The sequence below is a fragment of the Cryptotermes secundus genome, unplaced genomic scaffold (genome assembly GCF_002891405.2).
Source record: "Cryptotermes secundus unplaced genomic scaffold, Csec_1.0 scaffold1775, whole genome shotgun sequence".
Classification (NCBI taxonomy): Eukaryota; Metazoa; Arthropoda; class Insecta; order Blattodea; family Kalotermitidae; genus Cryptotermes; species Cryptotermes secundus.
This window is the reverse complement of record NW_019743175.1, coordinates 43614-59112: the sequence shown is the minus strand read 5'-3', so window position 1 is coordinate 59112 and position 15499 is coordinate 43614. Positions and strand designations below refer to the sequence as shown.

Below are 15499 nucleotides of genomic sequence, written 5' to 3'. Positions count from 1 at the left end.
CAGCAATACTGTATTAAGTTTTGTCAGATACTTGGGGACACCCAAGCGGAAACAGTTCACAAAATTCAGCAGGCTTTCGGCGATGATGCAATGGGGGTCACTCAAATTAAAGAGTGGTTCAACTGCTTTAAACATGGTCATATGTCGGCAGACAGTGAGCAGTGTTCCAGGAGACCGTCAACGAGCCAAAATGCTCATGTCATTGAAAAAGTGCAGACACTGATCATGGAGGACCGTCGTTTGGCCATCCGTGAAGTTGCTGATGAGGTTGGGATCAGCAGAGGTTCTGCAAACACAATTTTAACTGAGGATTTGGGCATGTGAAGAGTGGCGGCAAAATTTGTGCCCAAGCTGCTTTTGCCGAAGCAGCAACAACTCCGCCTTGAGGTCGCGCAGGACATTCTGGAGTGCACCAACAGGGATCCTGAGTTCCTGAAGACTGTGATCACTGGTGACAAGTTGTGGGTGTATGGATATGACCCAGAAACCAAGGTCCAGGCGTCAAAATGGAAGCATCAGACATCCCCGAGGCCCAAAAGAGCACGACAGGTTCAGAGCAATGTGAAGATGATACTGACTGTTTTTTTCAATTACCGGGATGGTGTGCATCATGAGTACACACCACTAGGCCAGACTGTCAATAAGGAGTACTACCAAGAAGTCATCCGCCATCTTCGTGATGCAGTTCGGCGCAAGAGACCGGAGCTGTGGGATGCACGCAACTGGCAGCTGCATCATAACAACGCCCCAGCTCATTCATCACACCTGATCCAGGGTTTCCTGGCCAAGCATGGCATTCTGCAGGTTCGCCAGGCTCCCTACTCTCCTGACATGGCTCCTTGTGATTTCTGGCTGTTTCCAAGATGGAAGGACTGCTGGGCTAAGTGTGTGGAGTAACAAGGGGCCTACTTTGAGGGCTATTAGGTATTGTAATCACCCAGATACAGAACTATTTTTTTCCGGCCCAAGGTCAGATACTTTTTGGACAGAGTAGTACATTACATGTTAGCTTAATTGCCAACATTTACATTTTCTCCTACTGCTAATTAATTTTACATTTTTATCACCACAGGAAAGTTGCAAGTATCAAAGATTTGTCTTGGTTTTCTGTCAATCACCCACCATCCCGTGATGACTTCCGCAAATGCATAAAATATATGGCCTCCAATGGAAGGGTTGCGGATAATGGATTGAAAAGATCATGGTTTATTTCAAAGTAATAAAAGTAAACTAAAGGTATCCCTGTAACAGGCTTTTGAGGCCCATAGGGTTGTGAGATGTTGAGGTTCCCACATTTTCTAGACAATTGGCTCATAGATGGCGGTAAGGTTGTCAGCCCCATGGGCTGGCCGCCCTTTAGCCCGAAGAATATTCCAAGAATATTCCTGGTACTCATTTCTGTTAGATGCTGAGTCGACCCCAGGGCCATAGTGTGGCTGGGAGGAGTAGGTCAATTGAAAAAAATCCAATGTCCTCATTGGGACTATTTTCCCAGAGATGCCTAGGAAAACCAGAAAAAATCTGTCAGAATAGCTTGCTCCCATGCTAGGAATTGATCCTAAGACCCCATGCATACAAGGTAGGAGAGACAGGTACTCTGTTGTGATATCTGGTTTTGATGTAAGTGTATGAGTTATGGAGAAATCAGCCTTCTTTATCATCAGTCTAATCTACATTGGCACTAAACAGGTTAATTACCTGCCTGCTCCTAGGAGTTTCAGATGCACTCATGGACACATAAGATGTATTTTGCAATGAATTATTTCTACTACTTTGTTGTTTCTTTTTCTTTTTGCTTTTGGTATTCAGAGCCTCATCTCTTTCTTCACGAAGCATATTACGGCGTTTAAGCTCACAAAAAACAGCCACATCAAGATACAACATTTGACGAAGTGCTATGTGACCAATCATGAACATGAAGCGAGACAGAACTTCAAAAGAGCACTCAGCAGAAACGTGTGTGTTAGGCTCGGAACAAGTGTCTTTATGTTCCCCTTGCAAACCTGAAATTCAAAAGAAATCACTCAATATAAAAGTAGATACGACACTGCAATGTGCATGTTATATGTGAGATAACATGTATTCCAATTATGTTCTCGAAAATCTTGTGCCCTTCACTAATTTACATCTGCCTGCATGCATGGTACAAGCTGAGTGTGTAAGCTAGCAAGCAGATTCATAAGAGTCATTTACATTAATTGATTCTGTTTCCATTTTTTCCGCCTTTCTTCAGAACTGGTGTTAACAAACTGGGAGTATCTTTCTAACTATTTTCCCTTATGTCAACCATAAAGTGGCAGAAAGACATTCATTAGTCTTTATAACGAAAATGAGCATAATTTTTGCTTCCATCGCATTTTTAAGATTTTTTATGTGGAGAGAAAACTTTAGAGTTACGAGAATGACGGTGTATAGAAATACAACATTCTTAATTGATGAGCAGTTTGAAGTTAATATCAGCTATTACAATAATAAGATTAAGATAACTTTGTACAGACACTGGGGCTAGTGAATATTTTTTTTTTGGCTATCCTTCTTGACGGTAGATATGCATAAACCTATTATGTAGTCAGATAATCAATAAAAGATACAGCACTGGAATGCCAATGTTGATAAAGTTAACCGATACAGCACAGAACTAAGCTCCAAAGGGCTAGAAATTAATTTTGCATACCATCTTATATTGTATACTGAGTACCCCACATAAAATTAATTCAATGGTTTCAAAGCATATGCATCAAAACTACTATAAAACTTCCTTACACGTATGTCGGCATAAGAGCAGGTTAAATACACACCTACAAAATGTTTTACATGAAAATTTAATATACTGTCACGTGTTGGGTATGTAACGCAATAAATAACTTCACGCTGTCTTGGATCTTAGCAAATTTATTGCACTCGCTCTTACAGTTACACAATTCACAATTTCTCAATTACTGCATCGGCAGTATCACAATTACTTCTCCTGCTGGAGTCACTGCCATGCACTCGATACAACTCAACTCGTAGCTGCAGGACTTCAACTAATATTGAATACTAGTAACCGGGGCAATACTCACTACTCCTGAATAGTGTTTGCTGCTCCTTATTTAGGCTCAGCACGGACAACATAGAGAACACATTGCTGCTCGACAACAGATATCAGGTATTGTTGTCAGGTGTTTCTACCTACGCACTGCCTAGCAATAATCGCCACTGACTCGCCTGTTGCGTGACATCACAGCCTATCAGGAAGGGGTGTTTACCAAGCGTTGTGTAATGATGGGAGGAGTGGGGGTACGTGACGTCACTCGTGAAGAAGCAGAGTTCACGTGACCCCTACTTCCTGTTGCGCCATCCACGTTACAATATACAGTAAAACAGTGGCAGAGCAAGGATGACTTACGTGGTCTGACAATAAAGGTCACGAACGCATTGCGGTAAAAGTGCTACATACCTCATTGCTGAATATCACTGTGATCGACTTCAAAGTACTCCCCTTGGGATGTTATTCACTGATTCCAGTGCCTAGTCCACCCTTCAAAAGAATTTTAGAACAGGTTTTGTGGAATGGCCTTCAGAGCTGCCATCGTATTACCCCTGACATCATCAATGTCATCAAAATGCCTTCCTTTCAGTATTTCCTTTATCTTCAGGAACAGAAAAAAAGTCACTGGGGGCTAGACCCAGTGAACAGGGAGGGTGTTCCAGTAGTTATTTGTTTACTAGCTAAAATCTCCCTCACAGACAGTGCCATGTTAGCAGGTGCACTGTCGTGATGCAAGATCTGCGAGTACTTGGAAAAAAGTTTGGGTCATTTCCATCTAACTTTTTTACACAGCCTTTTCAGAACTTCCAAATAGTATACTTGGTATGCCAATGTCATCAAACCATACTGAGGTTCTATCCACTGCTGCCATGACAAGCACACAGTGGCGAGTTCGCGAACTTTATTGTCAGACCTCGTACAATGAAGACTTCATTGCAGCAACACAGATATTAGTGGCAGATATTAGTGCTTTGAGGAACATTTTGCCTCCATCTTCACAGTTGAAGTGTGTAGGTTGGGGAATTGGCTCACTTATATACACCAGTTCCAAGGAAAATGGTCATTGATACTAAAAAATGGGGATAAAGAAATGGAGCTTGAGCTTGGCTATGTTCTTATCCCACAGTTTGCCCCTTGTAAGGGTAGTTTTCCTACCAACCATTCCCATTGGCCTAGATCAGCCTGCATTTCCTTACCCTCTCCCTTGGGTCTCAGAGACCAGCTTTCTTGTAAACTGCCCACACAGCCCAGTCAGTTTGTCAACCTATACTTCAACCCTGAATGTGGAGTCAGCATGTTCCTCCAGAATATCAGTATCTGGCTGCTAGACTACAGAGTACAGACTACTACTACCCAAAGGACCACAATCAAAACATTTATGTAATTAGTATATTGGAATCCAAGGAAGTGCAGTGGGCTGGATATGTAGCTGTGGTGGGGAGATAAGAGATGCATATTGAATTTTGGTGGTAAACTTCTTGGAAAATGACCACCACATAAACTGAGGATGTGGTGAGAAACTGACATGTAGATAGATCTCAGGGAAATAGGTTATCAGGATGGGAGATGGATAGAATTGGCTCAGGATCCTCATCTCTCTACTTTGGTACTGGTTGTGTTGATGTTTCAGGTCCTACTACAAGAGAATTAATTATAATTGTACAGTTGTGATTTGACCTGGCTACTTCCTGAAAACCTCACAATATTTCTGTAAAAATATTTCAAGATTTAAGGGTTGCAATGCAGCCAGGACAAGCCATATCTGAAGCTTCAGGAAACCAATCAGACAGAACTCATCATGAAAATGCTAAGATCATTCAGCATTACATTTGCTGTATGTGACAGAGTCCTGTTATGTTGATAAAATGTAAAAGTTGACATCTATACCTAGGAGGAACAAAAAAATGGTCTTCACAGATGCTTAGATAACAGCATCCACAGTACAGGTATCCTTCAACTTACAGAGGTCATTCATTCCACAAAAATTGTTCATAAGGTGAAAATTTGGAAATCAAAAACAAAACAATATTCGTAAGATTTGAGGCTTTCACGGTGGTGACTATGAAGAAAGCAGTCTTCTGGGATTTGGCACCGTGTATATGTGGTGTTAACCGACGTTTCGGAGGAACGTATCGCCTCCATCTTCAGGGTAGAAGAAAAAATATAAGAATTCTACAAGCGAAGAGACCGTGAGAACCGGTAAAAGCAGACTGTGTGGGGATATACACAGCTATGTGTGTCTCTTTGCTTGCAGAATTCTTATATTTTTTCTTCTACCCTGAAGATGGAGGCGATACGTTCCTCCGAAACGTCGGTTAACACCACATATACACGGTGCCAAATCCCAGAAGACTGCTTTCTTCAAAACAATATTCACTTACTGACTCATTCATAAGTCCCAGAAAGACCCCAACACTTTTTAACAAAAAATTTAGTCATAAATAAGAACTGAAATACAGACAGTATTACTTGTTCATGACCTTCATTGCTGTAAATAAAACTGTATTATTATATTCATATTTATTTTCTCATAGGCAATGAAATGCAATGATGAAGTATTGTTATTGTGCGAACAAAGCCTCCTAAGTATGTTTTAATGGCTATATAACAAATATAAGCTGCATGTCAGTGTAGTAACAACAGCAATAAATTATATTTACTGGGAGGTCTGCCAACTACAAAGGTGTATGTTCCTCCATCTTCGCAAAAAGTCTCCATATGAACGAAGTTATTCATTCTGATGAAAAAAAGAGTTTAAGTAAAAACAGGTACAAATTAACATGCTTCATTATAGCACAAATTCATAAATAGGGAGTTCATAAAATGCGGGACACCTGCATCTACAAAAGAAATTGTTCCAATACTATGAGCCAAATCAGAACGCTAGTCTAGGCATTTCTGGGGATGTAACATTGTTTAGCCATTCCAACAAAAATGGGACTTTCCTGAAACCACCCAGTAATTCACACAAATCATCACATGTACCTGATGATGAACTCACGTGACCAAATCATGTTGTAAATACTGTGACGTGTTGTGCTATGCAGGGACACCCCACTCCCCGCCAGCGGTTACGTAACGCTATCGGATTGCTGTCATTACTAAGGTAACAGGCGAGTCAACACTCCGTCACCTACCCCGCCAGCGGTGACGTCACCTAGGGATACCGCGGTTGCTAGGCAGCAGTCAACAACCTCGGACAGCGTTGCTAGCAACACGGCACCAGACAATAATGGTGCCTATTACGTGGCTATTTTCTGAGTTGTCCGGAACGAGGCTAGATACAGTGCAGCAAAGACTATTCATAGCCAGTGTGTGATCAACAGTTCTCCATTTAGCCAGCGGAGAGTAACAAGTTAGCCAGCAACCAGTCAGTTGTATTCTGGCATTTGCAGTGTAGTATTTGTGATACTGCAGATAGCAGTAATTGTGGATCTGTAAATTGTGTGATTGTAAGAGCGAATGTGAAATAAAATTCGCTATATCAAATATGGCGTCGAGTTATTTGTCGAGTTATACACCTACACATGACAATACATATGAAAACATGGTGTTCTAAACCACAAGTTATGAAAGTGTTGCACTTACAATGGTGTATTACACATATGTATCATGTACTCACCATCAAATATTTCGTTATTTCCTAGAATTTCAGGTGGTCTTCCATGCTTCACCTGATTAAGAAGATCTTTTAATAATTCCTGACAGATGACATCAGGTTGCTCTGCCAGCTGAAACGAGTATCACATTAAATATTTATTTCAACAACCTGGTCATATCTTTATGTAACACTATTACAGAACTTAAACGTATATAAACTTAAATCATTCATTCATCAGTAATCTGTCAAGACGACAGGTCCACAGTCTCTTCCAAAACAGTTCCTCCACTTGATGCGATCTAGAGCTTTCTCCTTCAAATGAGACATCTCGCATACATGGTATCTCTGGTTTTGGAAAGTTACTACNGTTGCTCTGCCAGCTGAAACGAGTATCACATTAAATATTTATTTCAACAACCTGGTCATATCTTTATGTAACACTATTACAGAACTTAAACGTATATAAACTTAAATATGGCAACAACAATTACAGTCTCAAAATGAATACAATGGAATTCAGTAGCAACTGCACACAGATGATTACCAAGATGAAGGTTTGACTGAAACTCATCAATAGCACAACACTGTTGCACTGTCACATGAATCTACCAGGAATGTATCAGTCACCATTCTTCATGACAGCAGGCAGCATAGACATACCACCAAAGTTTAACCTTCAGATAGTCTTTCTTCCCCACTTCCTCTTTTCATTCACACTTCAAATTGGTCAAGATGCAGAGATGCCAGAAGTGTTCATTTGACTCTTGAAGAACAGAAATCAGTAGCTAAGCCACAATTTCATACATATGATTACATGAATCCCACCTCTTAAATGGAAATGTGATGAGTATTCTCAATTAAAACCAAAAAATACTGCTGTGCTTAACATGATTAATCTTATGGTGGATCTGGAAAATGCTCATCAAAACAGACTTCTTGTTACAAACTGTACTTGTCACAACAGACTACCGCATGTATGTATGTATGTATGTACATACGCACACACACATACACATCTTGACTCAGCTTCTATGAAACAGCCTGCTGCCTTGCTATAAGTAAAAAAGTAAAGGTATCCTTGTAACAGGCCATGGAGGCCCATACGGTTTTGAGATGTTGAGGCTCTCGCCTTCCTATACACCCTGTATTTTCCATCCCTTCCTTTCCTACCAGTTGACTTATGGCTTTTACCCTCGCTCCATTTAATCTGCCAAGGTCTTGCCTACTGGCAGGCATACTGTAGGTTATTTGAGATTCAGTAGCTGAGCCAGGTGGAGCTCTATATCAGATAATGTAACCTGAGGTGGTTAAGACAAAGGTTTTGGAATGGAAGACCAGGAGGTGAGTGCCAATCCTTTCCATGCTGTAAATGAGAAGCACTGAATCTCATGGGTTGGATTTATTTGACATTCAAGAACACCAGTGAAAAAAACTTGTCCTGCCAGTTCATAAATCTACTTATGGCTTTCAACAATATAGCTTGTACGTGATCAAGAAAATACAAAACAGAAAAAGTCTTTAAATAAAAAAAGCATAGAAAGAAATATAAGGACAAGATGCATCCGACACACAGTATACATGGGAAAATAAGAACTGTAGGGACATTTCAGGAGAAGATACTATAAGAGATATAAGTACCGATGGTAATATATTTTAGCATGTAGAGAGCAGTTATTAGGTTGCAACACAGTAAACAACTTAGCAGCACAACAATCATTGCACACACAATAGAGGAACAGGTCACAGCTGCATCTGCAGTGACATTATGCAACAGTATGAGAGCTGTGGGAAGCAGTGTTGTCACGCAGTCTGGCACCAGGTGGACAGATCCACTGCCATGGCACGTGATATGTCACCCAAATCAACAGAGAAACGGTATTTTCTGTTGGGTGTGCTCTGAGGCCCTATCACTCAACTAAGTTGAGGGTTCAGCAGTTGGAAGCCAGCTCAGGAGCTGCAGTGAGATAGACAACAGCCAGCAAGGATGCAAAGTCATGAACACAAAAATTGAGGTACCTATGGCATTGGAAGCTGTTACCAGACAACCAGTGAACATGCAACAGACTGAGAAGACTTTGTACGTGATTCGGTGAACTACACAGGGTGTGAATTAGTGATAGCTCTATAGTTACTTGTAGTTATGATCTGTAAGTGATCAATAAATCCAATTAGCAATCCAAACACGATCTATAGCCACACTCATACATGTGAAAATATTTTAATATTACAGAAATGGGATCTAAAGATATGAACTCGTTTCAACATGGTTAGGTATAACCCTACAGTGTGATCCTATTGTTAACATGAGGATGAGTTTTCAGGTTCCGTAAGAGCAAGGAATTTCTTGACCATCTGGGTAAATACCAAGGATAATTCTGTGACATGGGGTTCGATTAACAGATTTTCAACCATTAAGCAAAATAAGAAATAAAATATTACCTGATATATAACACCTATGGCTTCAGAAGACATTGGTATGTAATAATTTTCATCCACTTTCCAGAATCCAGACTTCAAGATTTTAATAATGCTCGTGAAGATATCATGATCCTTTGGAAATCTGCAAATTAAAATAAACTCTATTATTAATCAAAACTGGTGTATCCCATTACATAATACAAAACATCATGCAATCCACTCATCCTCATTCTTGCTGTGAAATCAACGAGTGAGTATGACATGTCCGCATCATAGTGGGTATGACATCTCTACATGTCATGAATGTTTCCAACTAAACTGCTGTAGATTTAATGACAGTCAGCAATGCAAATTTGTATGTTGTGCTTGAAAAGTAAATACTCATACACAGTACTTCAAACATAAAGCAACCAAAATACTGTCATCAAAGTATAAAAGAGATAACGGCAGGTATAAAGCGACTACAAAGAGACAAGTTAAGCGAGAATAAAGCGATACTAGCAACATTTTGTAAGAACAGCTCATCAACGTTACATGTGCAACATACGACATGTGACAAGATGGTATGCTGTATGTCATCGAACTTTATACCAAAAAAGAAAAGAAAAAAACTACACAGTAGTTATGGAAAAAAAAAAGATTGGGGAACCTTGGTTCCCAGGATTAACACTGAAAATGTTGGTTGATTTCATCTAATTCAAAAGTATCTTCAGGCATGTTACCCACATTTACAAATGTTGAATAAAGTCATAGCATTTGTACAGGGGGGTCTGTATCAAATGCTCCAACCATCATTTGGTAGGCAACATTTCGGTAAACACTGCCTCAAAGCCGGTATAGCAACGAACATGCAGAAGTCCGTTTGCTAGGCAACAGCTTGCTAAAACTCATTCTCATGTCAACAAAGATTCAACAAAGGTTCCCGGTGATACAAGGAATCTTGGGAACACCAGGCATTTCCACTATAACAGATACAGGAAACAAATAGCTTCTATTTGGTTTTCCCAAACTTATAAAAGAGTTCAATTGTGAATTCAATTCATTCATAACAGAATTCAGAAGGCAGTTCAGTAGTTGGATATTTAGCTGTGAAGTGTTAACCAGGTAAGATTCATTAGCAAGCAACACTAGCAAACAGATATTGAAGACTTTATTTTGTGTGCTACAGTTACAGTAATCTATAGACTGCTACAATTCAGCAGATAAACTGTTATGTTTCTGTACTTCTTTTGGCTTATTTTGGACTTCACCCATCGTCTGATATGTAAAAGACAAAAAGACAAAAAAACCACGATGTTTCAGAGACAGATCCAGTCTCCGAAACGTCGTGGTTTTTTTGTCTTTTTGTCTTTTACATATCAGACGATGGGTGAAGTCCAAAATAAGCCAAAAGAAGTACAGTATACACCATCGTCAGAATCCTTTCAAGTCTATCTGTTATGTTTCTCTATAATCATGCTGTTGTTTGGCATTTGATTTTATTTGTTTGGTTCTTCTAACCACTTTCATTTCCTCTACTCTCAGTGTCTCATATATGCAGCACGACTATTACCAGAGGACATCTTATCAGTGCATGACGTCATATGCTCGCAGCTTGCCTATAGTATTGTGTAATCTACTAAACAATGGAAATGAATTAGCCATATTCCTCACAAATGGTCATAACTCCTAAACCGTAAGCAATGAACCAAAATGGGTTGCATTTTTGAGAAGCTCACATTTATTAACGTATTTCACTCGCAATATGTCCAGACATTTCAAAGGTAACAAAGTCAACAACAGATCACCAGTTTCCTAGTAGCAAAGGTAGTAATAACCACAAATTGTTACACTTTGCTGAGGACATTTCCAAGGTAAAGAAGTCAACAACAGAACTTTGGTTATTTGTAGCGAAGGTATCAATAATTACAAATTGTTATCATTTCTGTTACTTACAGACAAATTGTTATATTTTCTGTTACTTATGGATAAATTGTTACACTTTCTGTTACTTGCAGCTTCATTCCTTTTGCAACCACATATAATAACGTTTTCAACGTTAAAAACACTTTAATATCTAGGTTAAGTAAACATATATTTTTCAATGTTTGGGAGAACACTGTTTGACTTTCATTATATCCCAAAGGACAGAACTCTTCATAAGCACTAACACAAGAGTCTCAAATCCTTCAAACACAAAATTATTCTTATCGTTAAATTCAGATTCTAAAAATGAAAGGTTTTGACAACATTCATCTTTTCTGTTACTTACCACCAATGCTCTGTATGGTATCCACATTATGAATTCAATGGTTGCCACAGGACAAAACAGCAATTAACACTGGCAGCTTTATGCATTATCAAACTTATATGGTTGCCCAGCAATGCAGCAAAAGTGGAGGTAGATCACTTTATGCATTATAACAACTGCCCACGGCTCATAGGAACCAAAGGAAAATAGAACAGGAAGAAAATTTGAGAGACAGAAGAATCTTATATAACAGAGATCTGATGCAACGGTTCAGGCATGACATAATGGCCCATGATATAAGGTCGGTTTTTGCATTCCTCAAAAACAAAAGAGCCATTAAGTTGGTGGAATGTGGTTTTATCGCATCACATTACAAGGTATTCACATACACTTACGCAGATCCACATCGGCCCTCAAAATAGTTGCCGTTGGCCGCTACACAAGTCTGCCAACGTTGATATAGCTGTTGAAAACATTGCTGAAACATATTGGCAGTAAATTACCGTACGATGCTTTGCAGCCATTCCACAAACTTATTGACTGCGGTAGTACGTGAACTCAGAATGTGGGACAACTAATTCAAGGTTCCATCATGAGAAAGTAAGAGCTTGCATAACTACTCAGCTAGTCAGTGTACTCTAATGTTCTACCTTGTTGCTAGTCAGAGACCTGCCACATGTAGCAGCAGCATTCTTTACGCTCCTCCACTGAACTGAGAAGTTATGTTGCCAATAAAATGATAAAGATGAATTTGCCTCTATGGATAAATAATGTGCCATGAAGGAATGTAGACGTTGACATTAAGTTCCATATATTGTTGACTTAGAAGGAAATGAGACGTCAGCTTGATGCTTTGGTTGCTTACTCTCCCAGGAATGTGTTCCCAGTACCCATTGAACAGAAAAGTGAAAAGAAAATTTCTGTCCCTGCTGGGCACTGAATTCTGGTCATCCAGTCCAGAGACAGCCATTTTACTACATGCGATATTCTGGCTTGTAATGTACAGAGGTAATGGTGAGAATGTCATCATTACTGACCTAAGTGAAGGAACTGGTGAGTTCACTGGTGGTTTCTGTACCACCAGTTTCAGCAGAACTTGACACGCTTCTTTCACAAGTCTATAATTCCTCATCCCTCTTTCTCCAAGCCCAATGCTAACTAACACAGGGATATTGCTTGACACAGTCTGCACCTCAGCTCTGAAACAAAACATAATTAGATATTTATCTTACTACAATACGTGGTGTGTTTAAAAAGTATCGAACATTCTTTTTTCCCACGTAAACCAATGAAGCGTGGGAGGCTCCCTTTGGTGGAGATGTGGAGGGGACATTCATTCACAGTCGTGAATGTTTTCCCACCCACAGAAAGCGTCAGTCACTGGCAGTTGGCCTATGAGTGAGGACGTGTAGTGAGCGCCCATCGGATTCCAGTAAGGTGTAAAATGACGGAACAACATGAGCAGTGATATTGCATCAAATTTTACCAAAAGCTTGGCGATACCCAAGTGGAAACCATCGCAAGATTCAACAGGCTTTTGGGGACGATGCCATGAGCAACTCACGGATAAAGGAGTGGTACAACCGGTTCAAAGATGGCTGCACATCAGTGGACAACGAACCGCATTCAGGCAGACCCTCAACAAGCCGAAATGAGAATGTCATTGAGCAAGTGCGGACTTTGGTCATGTAGGACCATCGTATCACAGTCCGAGAACTTGCGAACAAGATAGGGGTAAGCATTGGATTGGTACATTCAACTTTGACCGAGGATTTGGGCATGAGGAGAGTGTCCGCAAAATTTGTACTGAAACTGCTAACAGTGGAGCAGAAGCAACGCCGTCTGGAAATCGCGCAGGACATGCTCGACAATGCAAACAGTAACCCCAACTTTCTGAACACCGTGATCACAGGCGATGAGTCGTGGGTTTATGGGTACAACCTGAAAACCAAGATTCAGTCGTCACAGTGGAAACATCCGACATCCCCGAGGCCAAAAAAAGCACGGCAGGTCCACAGCAATGTCAAGGTCATGTTGGCCGTTTTCTTTGACTCCTGTGGGGTTGTGCATCATGAGTACGCACCACAAGGCCAAACCATCACGAAGGAATACCACCAGGAGGTCCTTCGTCGCCTTCGTGATGCTGTGCAGCGCAAACGACCGGATCTGTGGGCAGCAAAAACTTGGCAGCTCCATCATGATAATGCACCCACCCATTCTGAGCATCTGATTCAGATTTTCGTCGCCAAACACAACATCCCTGTGGTTTGTCAGGCTCCCTACTCCCCCGACATGGCTCCGTGTCACTTTTGGCTATTTCCCAAGCTGAAAATCCCACTGAAAGGAACCTGATTTGAGTCAAGAGAAGACATCAGGCGGAATGCGACGGCCCAGCTGATCACCATTCCAAAAGACGCGTTCCAGAAGTGTTTCCAACAATGCCGGAAGCACTGGGAGACGTGTGTGCATTACCAAGGAGACTACTTTGAAGGGGATTAGGGTTTTCTACCTCCAAATCAATAAATGTATTTCTGCCGACCAAAGGTTCAATACTTTATGACCACAGCACGTACTTAAATCCAATTTCCTGATCTATCTCCTTAAGCAAGAAAGCAGCTGTCAATAAACTCCTGAAAGGTGAGCAGAATTTTCATATTTTCAAGAAAGACATGATACAAATCTAAGTCACCCTATCTAAAAACAGATACCAAAATATTTTTCATACATGATTTCTTCAGTCTTGATTTAAATTCAGTATCCCGCATATTTAAACAACTTATCAAGGCTTTGTCAAATCATAACATGATATGATAGTTATTTAATTAATTTAAAGTAACTGATATCCTGACATGTTTTGAAATCAGGATGTCATCATCAGGGGGTGTTCAATCAGTCAGTGTACTGGCTAACTTGCTTAAGGACCTGAAAGTTCAACACAACCAGTACCAAAATAGAGAGATGAGGATCCTGAGCCAATTCTATCCATCTCCCATCCTGATAACCTATTTCCCTGAGATCTATCTACATGTCAGTTTCTCACCACATCCTCAGTTTATGTGGTGGTCATTTTCCAAGAAGTTTACCACCAAAATTGAATATGCATTCCAATATTCCTTGGATTCCAATATACTAATTACATAAATGTTTTGATTGTGGTCCTTTGGGTAGTAGTAGTCTGTACTCTGTAGTCTAGCAGCCAGATACTGATATTCTGGAGGAACATGCTGACTCCACATTCAGGGTTGAAGTATAGGTTGACAAACTGACTGGGCTATGTAGGCAGTTTACAAGAAAGCTGGTCTCTGAGACCCAAGGGAGAGGGTAAGGAAATGCAGGCTGATCCAGGCCAATGGGAATGGTTGGTAGGAAAACAACCCTTACAAGGGGCAAACTGTGGGATAAAAACATAGCCAATATCAAGCTTCATTTCTTTGTCCCCATTTTTTAGTATCAATGACCATTTTCCTTGCAACTGGTGTATATAAGTGAGCCAATTCCCCAACCTACACACTTCAACTGTAAAGATGGAGGCAAAATGTTCCTCCAAAACACTAGTATCTGCCTATAGGACTATAGGGTGTCAAATCACAAGATCACAATCTAAGTAACCACTGCTAAGGAAATCTTAAAAATTATGCTTAATTAAAAGTTTCTGATCATGTGATATCTTAATTACAAGCTTATTTCATTGCTCTTAGGTCACATTACATTCTGGAACACTTTTGTTTCTAACATTTGCAGTAATTTAATTTCTTTCGTTCGAAAGGTCATATTTCAAATCCATACTAAATCATACCATATAAAAATGTTTCAAGAAATTTAAATCACAATGTGCTTACCAACTAAATAACATATGGAACTCAAAATCTTCAATTTTTGCTTAATCAAACTGCAACTATAAAAATACATAAAGTTCAAGCACCACAGTTAAATGCATGTATTCTCTCCCAAGAACCCAACAAAGATAAATTCCACGCTGAGAATTTCATCAGCCACTGCGCATGTTAAATACAAAACACATACCTTGCCACCATTCCTAACAATATCAGGGCTGCCAGACTATCCTCTTCTGATGTATCAGGAATGTTAAGTGAAAACCGCTCCCACATCACCTGCACAAAAATTGTTTCCACTATTATTTGTACATGTGTGTTTCAGTCATACATGAAACAATGATGTCAAAGTAAACTGAATAAGAACTATATTTCTGTCATGATTA

At 40.0% G+C, this 15499-nt stretch overlaps 1 protein-coding gene across 1 annotated transcript in view; it reads right to left on the bottom strand.

The window, feature by feature from the left end:
* LOC111874038 (condensin complex subunit 1) overlaps positions 1-15499 on the bottom strand; it is a 63827-nt gene that overhangs the window by 19218 nt on the left and 29110 nt on the right. Inside the window, exons 14-18 of the mRNA XM_023869169.2 lie at positions 15304-15392; positions 12318-12479; positions 9072-9192; positions 6654-6762; positions 1699-2003 (exon numbers count right to left, since the gene is read on the bottom strand). Of these exons, the coding sequence (XP_023724937.1) occupies positions 1699-2003; positions 6654-6762; positions 9072-9192; positions 12318-12479; positions 15304-15392 (786 nt within the window). The remainder of the gene's footprint in view (positions 1-1698; positions 2004-6653; positions 6763-9071; positions 9193-12317; positions 12480-15303; positions 15393-15499) is intronic.